The sequence below is a fragment of the Rousettus aegyptiacus genome, unplaced genomic scaffold (assembly GCF_014176215.1).
Source record: "Rousettus aegyptiacus isolate mRouAeg1 unplaced genomic scaffold, mRouAeg1.p scaffold_m13_p_6, whole genome shotgun sequence".
Classification (NCBI taxonomy): Eukaryota; Metazoa; Chordata; class Mammalia; order Chiroptera; family Pteropodidae; genus Rousettus; species Rousettus aegyptiacus.
The window spans coordinates 65,673,696-65,695,348 of NW_023416309.1; the positions used below are offsets into that span (position 1 = coordinate 65,673,696).

Sequence of the window (21,653 nt, forward strand, 5' to 3'; positions counted from 1 at the left end):
AAGTATGACGGTAAATGCAGGTTTGGTTTTCTAGTTCATTAATTTTTATCATCTTTATCAATTCCTTCTTCCTACTGTCTTTTGGAACTTAAATTGAGTATATAGGTCTTTTTATTTTTGTCTTCCTATGTTGATACTGATGGCATTTAATTTTCCACTGAATGCATTTTGTCATGTCCCAGAGGTTTGGTAATGAATTGTTGTTTTCATTGCTTTCTCAATAGTTTTTAATTTTTTTTCCCCCTCTTAATATCCTCTTTAATCTGTTTTCTAGAAGTGTGTTTCCTAATGTCCAAGTAGTTAGTATTATATTGGTCACACTTTTATCATCTATCCCCAATATTATCAGATTATAATAAAAATATGGCCTTTTTCTCTTTCTCCACTTTTCTGTATTAGTTCAGGTTTTTTTCGTGCTCAAATATATCATTAATTTTTGTAGCATTTCCAGGGACATATGAATAATAAGATATATGTTTTATGTTCATAAATGTAAGAATCTCTACCTGTTATCAAATTTATTAATTATCCTTTCTATATCATTCCTTTTTATCGACTTGATCTGTCTAATTCTGAAAGTTGTGTCTTGAAATATCTTTACAATTCTCATACTTTTACCTTGTGTATTTAATCATCATTTTGCTTCATTCATACAGGTTTATGACCGATCTTCTTTACAATTTTTGCTTTTCTTCTTCACATCACATGTTTTAACCTCAAAGTCTACCTTATCTAATGTTAACACTGCCAGTCCTGCCTTATTTTTGTTTACGTCTGTCCACCTACCTAATTATTTTCAGTCCTTCTTTATCACGCTGTTGTGCATACATTTCCTGTCAATAACATACAGCTGGGATTTGATTTATTTACCATCTGACAATCTCTCTAGTTTGGTATAATGACTGAAATGCTTGAGCTTATTCTTTCCATTCCTTTATGGTTACTATTTATCTTGTTTTTGTCGTCAGATGGTTCTGACTCCTTCCTTTTTCCCTTGTTAATCTATAAACTCTCCACCTTCCTGTGGCATTCATCTTCCCTTCCATTTCCTGCTCTCAGAATCAGATGTGCATTCTTTCACAATTATTAAAAGAAAAATGCCAACTGACTCCACTGTGAGCTGTTTTGTCCCTCTGAGCCCACCCCAAGAGAGAAGCCACACCCAGGCCTTGGTTGTGACATTAAGTTGGTCTCACTTTTGCCCTCCCCAGCATCTGTACCCTGTGGTATTTCCTTTCCCCTTGAAGAATTTTGTGCTTTTAATTCTAGACTAGTATTTGGACCCAGCAAAGTATGAATGCAAAATGGTTTTTAAAATTTACTTTCAATTACTGTCTCCAACTGCGCATCGCCAAATATGTATTTTCCATCCCTTCAAACATTCTAAGCAGCTCCCATCACTTCCTGGTCAATTTCCGGTATCAAAAGCTAAGTCTAGATGAATTTAACACTTTGATCCCAGTCTGGCATGTAACCCCAAGGAAGGGGACAGGGCCTCACTCTCCCTCTGCACCCTGTGTTTCCTGGGTCCCCCTTTTCCCCTGGTATACTGGAGCTGGCAGGAGAAAAATGGACAAGGCAAAGTGTTTTGACTTCCCTGGTACTCCTGATGGCCGCTGTGGGCAGACATGGCCCTGGCTCACAGGAGCCCCTGCAACAGTAGCCCACTGCATGGTTCCCAGGAAAGAGAGGGATTTTTCTGCTGTCCTTCAGCTCCTGCCTGCTACCCTCCACAGCACCTTCCACAGGGCTCCCCTCACTCCATTGGACCTGTGTCTGTCCGTGGTGATCCTGGAGAGGCGCTGGCAGCTGCTCTCAGTACACTGAGACTCCTACAAAGTGTGTGGCCCCATTCCAAATCATCTGCACACTATCTATGCAACGGAATATTATTCAGCCTTAAAAAAGAAGGAAATCCGACACACGCTCCAATATGTATGAACCTTGAGCACATTACTCTAAACAAATACTGTGATTCCACTTATACAAGGCAGAGTTGTCAAATTCATAGAGAGAGGGTAGAGTGGTGGTTGCCAGGGACTGGAGGGAAAGGAACAGGGAGTTAGTGTTTAATGGGGTAGCATTTCAGTTTGGGAAGATGAAAAGGCTTCTGTGAATGAATGGAGGTGATGGTAGCACAACGATATGGTTAATGCCACACCGACTGTACACATTAAAATGGGCAAGGTGGTTAATTTTATGTTGTGTGTATTTTACCACAATAAATTTTTTCTTTTTTTCTTAAATCTCATTCACATGCAAATCAATCACCACCATTTACTGGGCTTCCCCTGGGGGCCAGGTACTGGAGTTATAATGGTAAAAAAGGGCAGAGATGGCCCTTGCCCTTACAGAATTTCCATCCGGCAAGAAAAGCAGAGGTGGCTGTGCCAAGAAGAGCAGAGATTCACAGAGAACTGGAGGGAGGACCAGAAGCACACCATACCACGGCTTGGGTTTCTGTAGAGATCCAAGACTAAAGAGATGCACCGGATTCAGATGAAGCAATCCCAGCACACAGAGGGGTGCAAACCAGCTCCAGTTTTTAGTGTGCAAGAGTGGACTTGCTGAAAGACATGCGTGGGGAAAAATAAAGCCCAATCAGGACAGTGGAAACCTTGGGGGCAAGAAGAGAGATAGATGGTGGGAGAGGCACAGAGGGCTTCCAGTGCATTTAAGTATTTTAATGCATTTTTGTATGCCTGAAACATTTTTTTAATTGACTATTTTTAGAGCAATTTTAGATGCAGCAAAATTGAAGTGAAGGTACTGAGATTTTCTGTGCAGTCCATGCCACCCCCCCACGCACAGCTTCCCCATTATCAACTCCCCAACAGAGTGGCACATTTGCTACAATTGATAAACGTTGATGCATCATTATCACCCAAAATTCATAGTTTACATTAGGGTTCACTCCCGGTGCTATACATTCTATGGGTTTGAACAAGTGTATAATGACATGTAACCAATATTATAATATTGCACAGACTATTTTCACTGCCCCTAAGGAAGAGAAGTATAGATTTCAAGGTGTCTGTGAAACATCCAAACCTAAATATCCAGAAGTGATTGGTCAAAATGTTTGCTGGGCCAGAACCCCAGAGTGAGAGTGTAGACATGATCTGTACTGTAGACTGAAGCTGAGGGTGGACAGCCTGAGAGCCAGAAGGGAAAGCAGAATCAAATTATGGAAGCCAAGGAGAGAAAGTTTTCTGAGACAGAGGCATCAACAGGCTGGAAGGGGTCAGGTAAACCAAGGCTGGAGGGGGATGCAATGGATTTAGGGACATGGTGGCCATTGGGAGAGCAGCTTCAGCAGCACGATTTATCAGAGGAAATGGAAGTGAGTGAGTGAAAACCTTTTTAGGTACTGGCAGCTTCCCTGTGGCATTACTTATGATAAGCATAGACTAACAGCAGCCCTCAGGCCCTACAGGAGATGGGACTGGCTAAATAAATGAAAAATGCAGCCCTTTGACATAAGGCTTCAGATCTTTAAAAAGGGCAAATGTTTATAATATATTGATACTTTAGAAAAGCAGTTTTAAAAATAGCATGTTTTCTATGATCCCATTTTGTAAAAGATTTTGTGTGCACATGGAAGAATAATCTGGGCAAGATGAATTCAAATGTTAATATAATCACTAGGATTATGGGAGGTTTGCTCTCTTTTTGCTTATTTGTATTTTAAAAGGTTTTTGTAAGTAACACAAAGTACTTATAAATATTAAAAGAAGGAGGAAAGGGTGGGAAGAAGGATGGGGGGAGAGGGTCTTCTATGGAGAAGCAAGTTCCTCTGGGTTCCCTATGTCAGTTCCTGGGGCGCTGAGAGAGAAAAGTGGACTCAACAATAGAAGGGCTCTGTGTACCCTCATAAAGTCAGGGGACTGTGTGACTCTAGATTAACCCAGAGTCAGTTTTCAACAAGCTCCTAGTGCAGGAACTGAGTGCCCCAGTCAAGAATTCAGGGCAATCTGCCTAGGAATAACTTGGGAAAGGAGAGCTCTGGACTCCAACGAGGGGTGGAGCTGAAGAGGCTCCAGGTAGAGCTGGGGGACTGGAGGATGGACCCTTTCAAACTGGAGAAGACAAGCACAGAGGTGCAGGAGGCCAGGGAGGCTGGAGGAGAGGGGGTGGCAGTGAAGGGGTTCTGGGCAATGAGAGCATTTCAAGGGAAGAAGTGTTGTGCGAGGCACCCATTGACCAGATCTGTTCAAAAACCCCAGGAAGGGTCTAATGGGCTGGGCAGAGCCCTCCAGGCAATGGGGATCCAAGAATGTTTAGGATACTTGTTCAGAGCTCTACTGCAAATGACAACCCAAGTTGAGCCAAATGAGAGGATGATGCTTTTCCCAGCTGGGAGGGGCCTATGTGGCTTCTGTGACAATCCAACTTGGTTAAGAGATATAGGGACCAGCCTTGAGCCTGGAACCTGGGACTCACCAAACTAGTGTGGAAAGGCTTGCTTTCTATTTGCGGTAGATTGCAAAGATGGCTGCAGGAATTCCTCCTATCTCTCTGTGCACATGGCTTTGTAATATGTCATTGCCATACTTTTCAAGAGGTGAAGCCTATTTCTCCACCCCTTGAATCGGAACTTGGCTAATGGTACACTAGCAAATATGACCCAGCAGAGGCTTGAACAGTGCTAGAGCTTTGAAGCTTGCTCTCTTATGCCTATGGGACATCACCATTTAAAGGAGGCTAAGCTAGCCTGCCAGGTGATGACAGACAGGAGCCAAGTCATTCTTGATACCCCAGCTAAACATCAACCAAACCTACAAACACAAGTGAGGTCATCCTAGACCACTGAGCACCAGCCATGCTGAGGCAGATGCGAAGAACTATCCAACTGGACCACAGAATTATGAGAAGTAATACATATTTATTGTTTTAAGCAATTAAATCTGGGAATAGTTTGTCATACAGTAAAATCTAACTCATATTTCTAATAACTCATATTGCTATTTCTAGCAATGGAGAACCCTACTTTACACTCCTATATCTCATTCACCTCTTAGTCATGTTGATTTTAACTCTTCATTATCTATTGAAACTGTGAATAAAAAGGGGGCTATGTAATAAATCTTACAAACTACTGGAGGGAGGGGAGCTACATGGCAGGCCTGACAAGCTCAGTGACCAAAAGTACCAACATAGGATGGTCTGAACACAAATTACTAACTGGGGAGGCCATGGAGGGCAGTCACATCCCAGGCTTATAGCTTCCTTAGCAAAGGTCAATCTTTACCTTAAGTGAGCCTTGCCCATTGGTCTTATGCATCTAGGATAACATATCTTTGAAATGTCAGAATAATGTTCTTTTCTAGACCCCTCAAAGGCACAACCACAGGCACCAGAGCACAAGACCACCAGAGTAGGAGCACACAGAGCCCCTCATTATCTTGTTGCCCACATACCAACTCTATGTGCCGTAAACTTTAATTATTGTCTACCCTGTACCCACAAAGATAAAAGAAGTATGTGTCTCTCCATTTTGCTTATACCCAGTCTCTGCTCTTCATCCTCTCGCCTCCTTACTCCACCACCAATGGATTTCATGTAACATCCTGACATCTCCTTTGGCTCTAATGTATAAAATAAGCTGCAAAACTGCTATTTTCTGGAGTATTTTCTCAATCCATTGAGATTTTGCTTCTGAGCATGTCCTCAAAATTTTGGCTCAAATAAACTCATAAAACTTTTCTATAAACTTGGACATTATTTTGTGGACAAAACCATTGATCTTTCTCATTTGAATAAGTTTCAGTTGGTGTCCCTGCATCCATTTGTGCCCCTCTAATCTTTTCTCCGACCTGCCAATTCAATCACACTGTCTACTAAAAAAACCTTTTAATGGCTGCAAGATGACCTGCCTCAACATACTCCTCCCTCTCACTTTACACTCAGACACTCTGACCTTCAGTCCCAATGATGGTGCCTGAGAGCCTATGTTCCATCATGGGATCGAGTCCCCTCCTTGCTCACACGTGCACTGGTATGCTTACAACATTACATGCACATAAGCAGATTCCTCAGCTCTATGTGCATTTTGGGATGATGTATAAGGCAGTGATCTCTGAAGGAAGTTGCCTCAGGTTGACTCTTGAATCAGACACTCAGAACCTGTGAGAAATCAGCAAGTTACTCAACCTCTCTATGCTTGTTTCCTCACCGAGGGGGCAGGGCTGTGAGCTTTATATGAGTTCATGTATATAAGATTCTTAGAAGTGTGGCTGGCACACAATGCACACCATATATGTTAGCCATCATCATCATTTTCTGCAAATATTCACTGTGCACTGTAGAGTGAGCCCTGATAGTTTTTATTTTCTTTTTTGTAATGCAAGTGCCTGACTCAAGCTTGGATTGCAGAGGCTCCATTTCAACACAAGTATTCACTTCAAAGATGGCTGATGGCTATTTCAAATGAACACATTGCCAGCCAAAAACTGGAGCTAGACTCCCTCTCCCCTCCACTGAGGCTCTTTTCTTTTAGAGATCTTGGTTGATGTCAAAAACTGACATTTTGGGTCAATTGTTTCTTTCTCTTCCTATGCTTTAAATTCCTCATTCTTGTATTTAAAATTGACCAGTAAAGAATGAGCCCCCAGGAACACTAAGTCCCCATCCTCGACCCCATAAAAGCGGAACCCCAGGCTGGTGCACCCTGGTGCATGCACAGCCCCGCTCCACTGCTCCCACAACCTTGCCATGTGGCCCCAGGTACGCTATGAGATTCCCAAGTCCTATAAGTAAATCAACCTTTATCTTTTCAAAGTTTCCTGATGGTCTTTGCTGAAGTGTGTCTTGCAATCCTAAGAACCAAAAGGGTGGTCCAACCACAACATTGGTTATTGATAGGCTGAGACTAGTACCCACTATTTGCCAGGCACTGTCCTAGGCGCTAGGGACATAATTAACAAGACAGTAAGATTCCTGGCTTTAGAGAGCTGACATTTATTGGTGAGCAGAATAATAAACAAGTAAAAATATAAGCAAAATAATTTCAGAAACTGATTACTGTGCTGCAGAAAGCAAAACTGCTAGGATAGAGAATGACTATTATTATATCTTCATTGCTTCATGCTCCCCTTGCCACAGGCCTTTGCACATGCTGGTCCCTCTCTTAGAATGCTCTCCCCTCCTTTTTTAACCTGGTTAACTCCACTTATCCTTTCCTGACTTTCTTGGCTAGTTTAATGCCTACCTCCACGCCCCCGCAAACAATAACATCATCCATCTCCCATTGTAGCATTAATCACAACTGTCATGTTATATTGATCTAAGTCTTGTCCAAAGTGTATGCCCCATGAGGGCTGTTCCCTGCTGTAACCCAGTGCTTGGGATAATAGAAGCTTAACAGTTTTGATCGTAAGTGTGAGGAATAATAGACTAGATTAAAAGCAGACATCATAGATCCTTGAAATTTATCAATCAGCCTCTGACATAGGAAATATCTCACAGGGTGGGGAACTCCTTCCTTGGACCCTGCCTCAGACCAGACCCCTCTTCCCTAAATTCTAGGCCTTCAACCCCTAAATCTAATCATAGAGCAACTTGGGATTTCTTCTTCTATACTTATTGACTGGATGCCTTGCCTTTCTCACCATCCAGGGCTGTCGTCTGTCGTCAACACAAGAGCATTCTCTGAGTGGCTGAGAATGAAGGGCCCCAAGAGGGAGAAGTCAGAGGGAGATAGAAGGGCAACCCTTGAGGGGTAAGGGCCTTCTGTCTCTCCCTTTGGGCCAGCCCCACTCTTCACCCCCCTCTCAGGGGAAGGACTGATCTGACCAGCCCCAAGAGGAGGTTGGGGGCATATCTGGGGCAGTTTCCTTGGGATAAGGGACACTGAAGACTCACCTCATTTCTTCTCTTAAGAAAGGAGCTGGCCTTCTGGGGTATACGGTGAGGTGGGTGTCAAGGGAGCTCGCTGTCTGTGTGAGCCTGTGTACCTTCTCCGAGGTTTCCCTCAGGTTCTCAGAGGTCAGTGACGGTGACCCCTTGGGAAGGCGTTACCTTACCAGGTTCCCCCTTACCTCCACCCCCAAGACTTTGTCCTCTCTTTGGGCGCAGTGCAGGAACCGGACCTTGGGCACGGAGGAAGCCTCATTCTTGTGGGGTGGGCGCCCTCTGTTGTCCGGGGGCGGGACTAGTCTGGCGAGACGGGGATGTCTGCTCTCATCAGAGTGGTGGTGGGGGTGGGGGAGAGGAAGGTGGGGGAAGGGGCCATAGAGGGCAAAAGTTGGGCCAGAGGGGTTCTACTTGGCACAAGCTCCCCCTCGAAGGCACTGAAGTGAGGCCTGCTGCTGACACAGTGTGCAGCTGTGGAGATCCAGAGACTTAGAACCGCAAGGAAATTATTTTTCAATTTGCATACACATGAGGGTTAAAAATACGTTTATTTCATATTTTAAACACGTCAAGAAAATAGAACTAAAATGTTTATAGAGTATCAGCCCCACAGCGAGGCACTGGGGCTTGGTTTTGCAGTCGACAAATCCATGTTGCCCCGCTGAAAGATGGGGCAAGGGCCCCAGGACGGGAGCTCCAGGTCGCTGTTTTTAGGATCAAGGCATCCAGCTCAGTACAAGAGAGCATAGCATTGCATAATTTTAGTATTAAAAGCAAAACCACCACAATTTATTGATCCCTTGGGAAGGCTAAGTGCCAGCCAGTGAATGTGCAAAGGGCATTTTCTCTACAAAAAATTGTTAGAAGGTAGTACTTTGATTTTCTTTAATAAAGAAAAAAAAGGAGGCTCAGGAAGGTGAGGTGACTTGGTCAAGGCCCACAGCAAGAGTAACAAGTAGGGCATCTAATTTGTCAAAGAACCAGAAAAAAATTGTTCCAAGACTAAGAATTGCACAAATTTTGCATTCTGTATATTAAGTTTGATGAATTTTTTTAAAAGTAGAACTGTCATCCAGTGCTCTGCTTCTGGCACACTGACACTACCTCACACCCATGTTAACGGGACCTACCGGACATCACATATGGACAAGGAAAACCCATCATTTAGTGGACACCATAGATGTCTCTTTATCATTTGAATCTTGGCTTTCTCTTCTGCTATTAATCTACATGCCAGGTCTAGTCTGTGGTCTGCAAATTAAAAATAGTTTTTACAATTTTTTAATGGATAGAAAAAAATAGAAAATATTCCATGAGACATGAAATTATATGAAGCTCAAATTTCAATGTCTGTAAATAAAGTTTAATGGAATACAGCCATGTTCATTTGTGTATTGTCTACAGCTGCTTTTCAAGTACAACGGCAGAGTTGATGAGCTGCAACAGAGACCATGTGTATCTCAAAGACTAAAATTCTGTTTTGTCCTGTAGAGAAAAAGTTTGCAAATACCGGTATCTTGAACCATCCTGTCCCAGATTTCCTGTGCTACAGAGGAACAGATGCTCTTTTTACGACCACATGAAAGGAAACTGTAATCTTTACCAATAAGCTTTTTATCTAATAAACATCCTATTTCCCAAATATACCTCCCCCGCCCCACCGTTTTCAAATACTTTTGGAACTGACATGCTTTTGCCACACTGCTGGCTCCTTTGTTAGCGAGTTTATGTCGATACATGCTTAAGATCAACTTGTCTAAGAAATGTTATTTTAGCATGTTCTCAATGAAAAGGTGGGTTCACATGTCAGAAAAACAAATGTGACCAAGGATGCAGTGTATTGCGTGACTGACAGAGAAGAAACAGAAGTCACTTCTGACCAGTCTTAGTTGTCAGTGGGGAAGATGGATCCAGGTCCTCAGGCTTCGTTTCATTGCTGCATGACTATTAATCATACCACTGTTTTTTCAGGGCCCACATGTCAGGAACTTGCATAACTACTCTCCATGTATTATTATTTCATTTAATCCTCACAATAAACCTGAAAAGCAAGTTCTGTACGATTTCTATTTACAGATGGAAAAAGCAAAACTGAGAGGCTAAGCATCTTGCCCAAAACAATAACACATGGAAGATAGCAAAGGGACAGGTGACCAGGGAAGATTAGGACAGCGATGCCTCTCAAATCCATGTCCTTATTCTGAGCCAAGTGACTCAGAATGTTACTGTCGAACCCCTTGGTCTGTGCATGCCAGGGATTTATTTATTCCACTGTTCACAGTAAGGCTTCTGACTGGAAGGTGGGCATCCAGGAACAAACTGGGGGGGCAAGAACAAAGGGATTTCCTTATTTTCCCCTAGCATTTCCCCACACCTTACTCTCCCTTCATCTGTTGTATTTACTGCAAATGTTTCCTAATTGATTATTTGACTTGTAGTTTTTTTTTTCTCTATACCTAAAAAGCTTTGTTTAAAAGATTCCATATGAGCTAATGGTGAAAAATAGTATCAGCATTATGGAATATAAACATGACTCTTCTACCCACCCCCGCAATAATTTCCATTTCCAGAAACTGCTTATAGAGAAGGAAACTTTTTCTTTTGGACAGCTGCCAATGAGTATCTGTATCACCTTATGCACACTTAAAACACATTCAAATTTTTTTCTATTTGTAAGTTGTTTCATCATATTTAGGTTACAAAAGTCCTTCCCAGGCTATAGGTATATGGTGCTATTTTCTCTTCACAGTAAAAGGGACTAAAAAAAAAATTCTAGGAGCCAGTCAGGGACTGTGGAGGTCCCCTGGGCAGACCTGGGGTTGAGGCTCCTCCCACCTGGGACTAGACCAATTCCCTGCTGTTCAATCTCACTGGCACATGTGAAAAACAAATGAACAGGGAAAGTGCAGAGTGGGTCAAATGCTCGAGTCTATTAATATGTCACAGAAGCCCTTTCGCTTTAAGTTTCAAGGGTGGTTTCTGAAACCTGTTCTGGGACTCCAGCTCAAGTCCCAAGGGGGAGTTGTACAAAGCTGCTGGCTTCACCTGCTTCTTGAAATTTGTTGCCTCCTGCTAGGCAGAAGATGGCTCCAGCTGGAGACATCTGGGCAACAAATGGCATAAAACCACCTTCTTTCCTCTCTTCCTATATATTAGAAGGACATGGGAGTGAGCAGGCATGGGACTCTTGGTACAACCTGTGTAGAAGAGAATGCTTTGTGCCTAAGCTCTCCAGCCCAACAGCCTGACAGTCCAAACCCCTGGCAGTGGTCTGCCTCCACCACTACCCAGTCATGCGACCTCTCTCGGGAAAATTACTCTCCAAGTCTGTAACTTCCATCTGCAAAATGAGATAAGCAAGTGTTGGTAAGAGTAATAAGTAATAAAGTAATAAATTACTTTTAAAGTAATAAATTAGACAAATACATTTTATTAAAACTGCCAGACTGACCTCAAAGGGTAATTAACATATCTGAAAGCAGGGTGCCGGTGGGTCAGCTGGGGAAGGAGTTGTGTTCTTTCAGTTGTCTAGCTAAAGCAAATGTGGTTCTAAATCCAGGCCTCATCCCAAACAAACACAAAACAAATTGTTCTCTACTCCTCCCCCCAAAAAATCAGCAAGGAGCTACATACGGAATACCACTGCAACAGCTGAAGCTCTTGAAGACTTAACATGTGCCTGGTACTGTTCAAACAACTTCACACTTACTAACTTGCTTTTTCTTGCCACGGCTCTTTCAGCCCTGTGCTTTTTCCCTGGTCTGACAGATATAGAGAAGTTGGGGAATGTGCTCAAGAACACACAGCTATGCACAGAGAACAGTGTTCAGTAAACGAGTGCTCAGCTAGACTTTCCTAGTGATGTAAACAAACTCTCAAAGAGCAGGACATCTCAGAGCAGGAGGGCACTCAGCAAGCAGCGACTCCCTCAGTGCAAACTTCGGAAGAGCCTCTATGCCAAGAGCAAGAGGAAGTCCTCAGGGCTTAGTCACCTCTGCAGCCTCCACAGCTCAGAGCCACTCTTAGGAGGTGCGCCTTGGAGGCTGTTAAAGAGAACAGATGAAACAAGAAAAAGACCTTTATGGCACATTAAAAACTAGGCTGAGAAGTCCCCTATGAAAAGAGAAAAACCTATAGATTAGTTTCGCCTGCACAGAGTGCCCACACAGCCTCACTTGGGACCAGGTGTGCCGCCTCTGCTGCACAGTGGGGCTGCACTGCCAGCTGGCTTTCTGCATCTATGCCTTTCTCTAGTACAGTGATGCCACTATATTCACATTTACCCTTCACTTGTTTGGCTTGGCCTCTTCCACAAAAGTTGAGATTTTAAGGGATGATTGTATTTCATGTGTTGCAGTGCTTTTCTAGGTAGGTCACTTCTGATGTAGTTTCCTCTGATTCAGGTGAGGAAAATACCATCTTGACCCCCTCCCTACAGAAAGTATTTTCACAGGGCTTTAACAAACAGGGAAGAGACTTGGGTAGGCCCCCAGAGCTTCCATGGTTGAAGATTCAAGGGTTCATGACCCGGAAGTAACTTGTCTCAAGGCTGTGTAGAGGTGGGCACAGATGCTTTTAAGATGCACCTATGAATGGAGTATGACATCAAGTAATAGTTACCCCCTGCCAAGTATGTCAATAGGCAATTCTCCTAGAGAAAGCACAGCCCTGCTTTATTCTAGAAAAAATTTAAGACTGTTTATAGAAACTACAAGAAGGAAGCATACATTCAATGTGGGAAGACTTCCTCTAAGGCCAGTGCTCAAATCACTTCCATCACCTCAAGAACATTTTAGACATCTGAGTTAATGGCCTCATGTCTACTATGTCCAACTCAATGTCCTCCTTATTACCCTGTGAAAGGAGACTGAGACAACCCAGTCCTAACAATAAATTCCTCTCCTAGCTTCTCTCCATGACTCCAGTTAGAGACAGAACACTTGCTGCTCTGGTTATTCCTCTTGGTAGGAAGAAGTGAGCATGTGACCATGGGAGCCATCGGCTCTAGCACAGGGTGCAGTTAAAGCAAATCCTCACCACAGGAATAGACAATTAGCAAATTCACCAATTACTCTATTTACATTTGTGTGGTCAATAACTTGCTAGGTTCACAGGTGTCAAACTAATGAATGTATAAGCCAGTCCATTTCTATTTCATAAAACATGATATAGAATTAAAAAATACTCACGGAAACAAAGTATGTTTATTATTGCTATAATCAAGGCAAAAGTCTCTTAATTAGCCTTGATAATGGGAGTATAATCAGAACCATTATTCATGAATCTACAGTTTGTTGTTTTCTGCTGTTCATCGTTTCACACACACCATCTACCACAAGACCTTTATCACACAAGAGGAAGAAAAAGGAACTTGTAAGTCACAAAGCATGGCTTAACCCCTTCCTTAGTTACCTGACTTCAGACCAATCACCTACTCATCGTGAACCTGTTTCATTCTACGTTTTAAAAAAATTGGGGAGGAGGAGCTAGAATAAACCTACCTAATTTCGAGGATTAACTGAAACAGCACGGGTGATAAGTGAGAGAACATAAATGGAATTGCCCTGTACCCTTGAAAAAATTATACAAAATAGAGAATCACTAACACTAGTGCTTATAACCTCTCCAGAGAGGGACGGGTATCCTCACTACACAGTCTGAGTGATGGTTACTGAGAGTCTGAAATCCTGGGCAGTAGAAAGGGCATTAATAAACAAGCCTCCAAACCCACTGAGGAAGGACCTGGCTTGACAAGCCATGTGACATGGACTCAACTTTGTCCTAGAAACACTTTGTCAGTTTTATTTTACCTTAGTATACATCTGTACAGGCAATAATAAAAAGGCTATTACAGAACAATTGGGTGAGTTTTACCTAGTTTCAAGAATAATGCATGCAGTTACAAATGAGAGGTAGAAACACTGTATTAAAGACCTAAAAATACAAACATCATATAAATAAGTGTTTAAATTAACTGCTGGAATTTCATAGATAAATAAGGTAAAAATTACATTACTTTGTCAAAATAAAACCATGTTTTTGTTTTTAGCAATATGCTAAAATTAGATTAATGCCAACAAGCTTCTGTGCAATTTGTCAGAGTTTGGATTTATTATCTAAAAGGATGAAAATAAAAAGATTAAAATTGGAGAATGGTTTATTCAAGTACTCAAGCAGGTAAGTAAAAGAAACTAAATAATATACAACATAGGAACCATAACTGCCCACATTCTCCATGAAGCTATTTGGTGAATTGTCAGGATTAACATAAAAAATAGATATTAGGTTGGAGAGAGCTGCCCATTTTCCCAAGAGAAATCAAACCTTATTTTTCATTAACTTCTTGTAGAAACTCCACATCATTAACAAGCTTTTAGATCATCAACTTTGTTTTGGCCCTATTAAAATTCTTGATTGATATTTTTCCTAATACTGCCCAAATAAACCCAGCCTTTAATAAACTTAGAGGTCAGAGGAATCAATGCACATTCTGCATGCACGATAACAAAGGCAACCAAAAGCAAACAACCAGCAACTCAAAAATATCACAGAAAATCTGTGGATGTAGATGAATAGGTTAAAAAAAAAATGCAAAGGTTCACATGAACACAAGTTTTTACCATTTAAAAGTCCACTAGATATTACATGTGAATTCTGGAAAGGATGTGTATATATAATCAAGTAAAATATTTCTTAAACAAGTCCATTGTGCCTCAGTTAGTTTTAAATCGCAAAATACAATACAGAGTTGTTTTAATAAATTAGTGCAATATATGAAAGATTCTGGAAGATTAATAAGTGTCCGTATTAGATCAAATTGAAGATTTCACAATTTCTTCTAAGAGCCATCTTTCATATCTTCTTATTTCTTCCTGAGCTGTTTAAGGATGCATGCTCAGATTTAGACAAACTTGCCCCAAGTATCAAACTTGCCTGGATGAGATGTAGATTTTTAAAAATTTTTATACCTCAGTAAACATGTGGAATTTCACACATTGCTCTGGTGAACGGAGTGAAGAGTACTGATGCTTTTAGTTCTAAGGTACATTTATTTACCAAGTTCAAACTGAAAGACAAGTGGAATACTCTTGCTTCTACTTCTACAAGAAAAAGGGAAGGGATGACTTCTTCGATAAGGCAGATTTTCTACAAATACGTAGTTTTTGGATTATTTTTCCTTTTTTGAAATTGCTGCTTGTTCTTTGGTAGTCACCAGGTAATAAACTAGTCTCCTGGGGATGGGGCAACAGAACCCAAGCTGTACTCCCAGACATAACACCTCACATCCCACCACTGGTCCATGGGACAGGCCTGCTGCTGCTCACATGGCCGAGGCGCTATAGCAGAGTGCCGATAATCTTCTTTCAATACTAGATTTATCTAGAAAGAAAATAAATTCATAATAAAGTTCATTTTTATTTTCAAAACCAAGGAAAGAAAAATTTATTTAAAAAATTACTAACTCTCTACCAACATCCTCACCTCTGTTTTATTTTGCGCCTGAGTTAACAGTTCTATATACTTTTTCTTCTTTCTGCCTGATAACTGTTTAGATATTTAGCACATCAAATAAAGAACATTTTATATTTTAACAGCCAGCTTGCTCACAGTTGTAAATAATTTTAGAACTGCAATCCTCTTGTGGCTCTACAAAATACGGAATGACCACATTCACTCCAATGGGTCCACTACCTCTTCCTTAAAAACCAGATCACTGTGCTTATATTTGACAAGTGATAATATAATCCTGGTATCCTATCAATTTCTATTCGGCTGCCTGTACCAAATATGCAGTATGTAGAGTCCTTATAGGACTCCTCAGTCACTAAACCCACGAGTCTTAAAATAGTTGCATTTATTATTATTTAATAATAAAAACGAAGTTCTATACATACACAAACACACACCCATCAACATAGTAATGCCGTGTAGAAATCTAAAGATTAATGACATAAGCCATCAGTACTTTACAAGCATTAGCTCTAATCCTTACAACAATTCTGCAAGGAAGGCAATGTTCCCTAACCTTCTAGATGAAGAAACTGAGACCACAGAAAGGGTAAGTGATTTGCCCAATATTGGAAAACCAAGATTCAAACTGAGGCAGTACGATTCTAAACTCCATGTTCTTCCTACTGTACCTATTGGTGACAACTAAATTGAAATCAATAAACACTACTTTCGAAGGCAACTTACATTTATGTACACTTTCAATATCTGCCGGGTCCTGAAGAATCTTAGTTAGGCCTTCCAAAAGAAGGGCTGCTTTATGATAGCGATAAACAATATCTTCAGTCTGCTGAAACATTTCGTCCAGGGCTGCAGACTGAACCTGGAACCAGTCAACAAAAACAAGAAGATACTCAGCTTTTCCAAGAAAATACAAATTCATTTGCCCAATGAAGCTTGAAGTGGAATCTATTTAAAATTAACACATTTTGACAAAATGACAATCTACCAAACTCTATAAAAATTAGTTTCATCTGATGAGCAATATAAAGAAAGAACTTTCTCACAAAAGAGTTATTCTGCGATCAAACGTAGCCTTCGCGTCCCCAGAGATTCATGACTCATAAATATGTATACTTTTAAATGAGCTTTTTTATAACTTCACTAAACAGTTTATTTTTAACATACTTTTATGCTAGGGTAACCTGGCATTTCATTAAAGTAGATTTTTGTTACGAAAAAATAATTAAATAATGTTAAAAGTCACTTATCAGGTTCTCCTTTTAGTTAAACAATTGTCTGGTATAGTAGTCATTCATTCATTCAGAGATACATATTAAGCACCTAGTAAGTACCAGGCACTGAACACAGAAGAAAGGTGAGCTCACAGTCTGGGAGAGATAACCCTGAAAATATGTCACTCTAATTCCAAGGGAAATGTGGTATTACATGAGGAAGCCCCAGATGGTACAGAATACAAAGTGCATATAATCCGATATGGAAGGAAAAGATTAAGGAAAGCCTAATGACGTTTAGGACGAGTAATAAAGAAAGAAGAGGAGTTAGCTAGGTGACATAAAAGGTGGGTTGAGGCTTTCCAGAAATAAGAAACAGTAGTATTATTAATAGGGTTATGAGTATTTGATCCCAACAACATTCTAATTTTTCTCTTTAATCATTAAATGCCAGGACTGTCAGTAATCCACTATTCTAATTTACTTGTCAATATGCTCTCTCTCCTTCAAAAACTAATTTAAAGCCACTTACAATAAGATAAATAAAATAGATATAGAAAATCAGAGCCAGGAAGTAGAGAAATAAACAACTAAACACAGGTGCTAATATTTCTAAGCCTGCTAAACAGAGCAAAAGGAGAAACTTATTGAAGCTTCATGGCTCTTTATTATCAGAAAAGAATAATGCCCTCTTCTTAATTCCTTATGAGAGGACATTTTTCCTGGTACTAATTTCTAAAAAAAAATTGTCATATGAAGTCTTAATTTGGTATATTATTCATCTCAACAGCTTATATTCCATAGTTAATTTCATATGACTTTTTATTATAATGGCTTTCAAAATAAGACCAATGGTGTAATATAATAGTATGATTCAAAGTAAATGCATTCGAGGGAACAGGCAGGTCTATTATGTTATTGTGATAAAAATAAGATCGGGCCAATAATTAATTTTTTCTCCCACTTAACTACCATTCTTTAACAGTCCCTAATTTCATCTATACTTTAGAGCAGTCCACCCCCCAGACCATGAGACAGAAAATAAACTATTTCCAATAATATAACTAGGCAATTGGAAAAGGAGATCTTACTTTGTGTCTATACTTAAGTAAAGTCAGTAAGTAGAATCTGAACATATGAATTTTTGTGGACTGATTAATAGAGTGGCATTTTTTCTAATGTTTTATTAAGCCACAATTTCTTAAATAGTAGAAAATACAGAAACAGATCCAGCTAAAGCTTTTATATGCAAACTATAAAGAGTAGATCATGCTTAATTTTAGCAATTTTTAAAAGGTATAATAAAATTTTACCAAATGTCATAACCAACCTTACTTAATGTGTTACTTAAATGTTAAATTCAATTACTCCTTTAGTAAGAGGTAATCACAATATTTGGGACTTGGGATTGGTAGGGAATAAACTCTTTTTAAAGGGCTAGATAACGTCAAGTAGATATTCAATTTAAAAGATACTCTTCAAGATAAGAAGTATTATACCATATTAATCCTTAAAAGGGGTTACCATTTCTACAGCACAATTATAGATGAGTTTCTCTGCAGTAACACTGTTGATTTCATCAATAAATCTCTGTTTGTCAGAGAAGAAGCGAGTGAGCTTTTCTGTAAGTTTCTTGCACATGGTGATGCAGAATTTATAGCGTTCATTCAGATTTTTGACAACTGAAAAAAAAGTTAAGGAGAATTAATTTTAATTTTCTCCAGAAATAAAGTCACAATGACGTGCACCTTTCCTACTGATTAAGGAAAGTGACACTAAATGATCACTGAAAAAATGACTGGAAATCAGATTCTTTCATATGTTCTCTCATTCGGTTAAGAAGACTGAGAATAAAGCACTTTTTGACTGCTCTCTATATCAATTAAAAAGAAAAAAAAAACCCACAAAAAAACCCTCACACTAAAAGAAAAGCCATTATCTTTTTCCCATTTAATAACACCGTAATTCCTCATTAAAAATTTTCTTTCTTAGCATGATGGGAAAAGGGGCAGCTCAAGCACTGTCACGCTCCACCCATACCTTGCTTCACTGCCGTGGATGGGCTCAGTTTCCCGGACTTGATCTGGGCTTTGGCAAGATGCAGAGATGCTGCTAGCAGCTGTGCTGCTTTCATGTATAACACCAGCTGCTCCACCCGCCTGCACCCAGAAGACAGCAAAGCAGAGTGTTACCCTGTGAATCAATATGCCACACTTGGCTCTTTACACATCAGGCCATCATTAACATAGCCTTTCTAAGGGAATATCATTCTCCTTGATATTTTTAACTTACAAATAACTCCTGCAGGGAGAAGTTTCAGCATGAAAAAAGATGTGTGTGCTTTGAATACAATAAAACACTCAGATAAAAATCAATACAATCTCTTTATCATTTAAAATCTTCAATAGTATGATTTACAGAGAAAAGGCAACACTAAGGTTGAAGAATCTCCAAGTCTTGGCTCATGTAGTGAAACCTAGCACAATGAAATAACTTAGAGACTTCCTTGAAGCTTTTAATAGGATATGATCTTTAGTGGAAGACAAGGCCTCCTCCATCTTAGACATGAATTTACAGAAAGCATAACAAGTCCTAAAGTAAATGACAAAGTGGGTACCTACCCCCAGTCTTTGCTCAGTTGGCTGATCTGGTCCACAACCACACTCTCCTGAATCTGGTACAAGGAGACAGCAGATGTGCACAGCTCTGGGTTTCCCCCTCTCACGGCTGTCAGGTCCAGCACACATTCAGTGAACATTAGCATCACATTGAGGTGGCGTAAGGTATCTGTGTGTTCTCGCTGCATCAAAGCCAATTTGTCTTAAAAACTTTCAGGTTAAAAAGGGGTGATACTCATTTCTGTATATAAACCATATCCACTGACAATATTTTTCTATACTTAAGAATACCAGAATGATCAAAGGAGACTGAAAGTTTTAAATTCCAGAAAACTGGTGAGAAAATAAACACAAATGAAACCAAGTGTGGGTATGTGCATGTGTTTGTGTGTATGTATGAGAGCACTCACAAAAGTAAGCTTCAAAAATATGAGGTCACTGTGCTTTCAACAGAAGAAAATTAAACACTGAACAATTAATATGAGATGAAACATGACAAAATAAATATCAAGATTATAAGGACATTCTGCACACTTAACCATACTTTTGATAGTTTAGTGAATTATACTGACTTACAGTTTCAGAGATGCTTTATTTTTATTTCTGGTGGTTTTTCAATTAACAGTGATTCCTAATACCAAAGCTACACACAATAGCATGCATTAAAAATGGGTATTCTAAAATTAATATTTGTTTTTAGCTATAAATATATTTTGAAATCTAAAATAAGACTAAGATTCTTACTCTCCTTTTTTGGATAAAAAAGGATAAGAATCATTTTTCTAGAGACAGGAGAATAAACCAATCAACTTTTGAAAGTATCATTGCTCTAGGACAGCACATTGGACTATATGTTCCAATATATTCACATATATCAGTAACGTTCCACAGATATTGGAACATAATTTATGTCTAATTTTATGGAGACTGAAAAAATTGAAGGTTGCTTTTCCAATCTTAGATTACCCGTTTTTGAAATTATTACGAAACTTACTACAAAATCATTACTAAAATTTTGCATGCACTATGTGAAATTTTTAATTATCCTTCACACAAAATAGAAATGTTAGAGATCTAGCACAGGGAGAAAATTTATTCTTTAGTTGGCCCAGAGAACTAATCTTTTTAATTTGAAATGCAGGATAAGTCAGCATTTTATTCAGGGACCAAGGACACAATGTTGTCCCACTGAATGCTGTCCTAGAATGAAGACTGAGGAATTGCGAGCTAGTAGAGTCTTTGGAATCATAAAATTAACTTTTCTTGTTCTGGATTTGTGCTCATCATGCTTCAGATTATGATATGTTTTTCCCTGTAGAACTGGGTCCATGGAGGAAGGTACTGTGAGCATTCAGTCTGCTTGGCAGGTTTATTTCTCAGTATTAGTGACTAATCTGGCATTACGGTTTATTATTTTTTTAAACCCGAGTTTACACATATTTTCTTTTATCTTATGAAGAAAAACAAGCTTTGAGAATAATAAGTTATGGCTTTATGACAAAGACTGTACTTCGAGAGTCCTATAAATAGTAAATAAACTTTAGATTAAATAACTTAACAACAGGGGTTCCAGTCAAGATGGTGGAATAGGTAAACACTGTGCTTGCCTCCTCTCACAGCCACATCAAAGTTACAACTAAACAGAATAGCCATTTGGGGAGTTGCCTGGAGTCAGCAGAAATTCTACAACTGGGGACACACAGGAGAGGCCACCTTGAGACTGGCAGAAGGAGCAGAGATGTGAAATAAGCTTGTCCATACCCATGTGTGGTGGTTGAGAATTGGGAGAAATATCTTCTCCTTTAGAGGTCCCCCCTGTGGAGCAGGAGGTTCCAGATCCACACTAGGCTCCCCAGCCCAGGGTTCCAGTGATGGGAAGAGAAGTCCCCACAACTTCTGGCCATGAAAACCAGCAGAGATTGTAGCAGAGTGAGACAAAGGGCTGGGGGAGTCCTAGGAACTCCTCTTGAAGGGCTCTGCACGAACTTACTCACTGATAGACTTACTGAGTTAAAGTACTAAGGCAGCAGCTTGAAAGGTACAAGGAACATATGGGGAGAAACTGAATTGTCTGGTTTCAAGGTGAGGGCTGGAGGGGTAGCCTTCTCACAGACAGAAGTGCTGGCAAAGGGTGCTGTTCCTTTGGTGAGCTCTCTCCCTGCCCAGCCGGAAGACCCAGGTGGCTGGCTGTCTTATCTGAGTCTCCATCAGCATAGCTAACACTGGTTTCCCCACCCAGATGAGTCCCTGAGACTCACCCTTCCCAAACTGCAGTCCCGCCCAAGCCACTTCCAGTGAATTTTCCATACAAACAGCCTGTCTTGGTTGATGCTACAGACTTTCCTAAAACGTCACAAGGTTCACAAAACCTAAACAAGTAGCATCTGGCTTCGGCATACCCCATATCTCTTTTTGGAGAGCCCCAAGCCTGATGCTAGCAGTAGCTGGCCTCAGTTTGCAGCTTGGCCTCCTGAGGGACTTTCAAGCCTGGGGTGGG

The 21,653-nt window shown here is 40.3% G+C and overlaps 1 protein-coding gene across 3 annotated transcripts in view; it reads right to left on the minus strand.

Annotated features, from left to right (window-relative positions):
• Positions 1-13,636: 13,636 nt before the first annotated feature.
• Positions 13,637-21,653, minus strand: part of ULK2 (unc-51 like autophagy activating kinase 2) — a 94,605-nt gene continuing 86,588 nt past the window's right edge. For 2 of the 3 annotated variants that reach the window (XM_016145139.2, XM_016145140.2), the window contains 5 exons: positions 19,160-19,338; positions 18,579-18,697; positions 18,063-18,220; positions 16,051-16,186; positions 13,637-15,234 (listed from right to left, as the gene is read on the minus strand). In XM_016145139.2, the coding sequence (XP_016000625.1) occupies positions 15,176-15,234; positions 16,051-16,186; positions 18,063-18,220; positions 18,579-18,697; positions 19,160-19,338 (651 nt within the window). In that variant the 3' untranslated portion in view covers positions 13,637-15,175. Of the gene's footprint in view, positions 15,235-16,050; positions 16,187-18,037; positions 18,221-18,578; positions 18,698-19,159; positions 19,339-21,653 lie in introns of those variants that run through there. The other variant, XM_016145141.2, reaches the window with a different exon arrangement.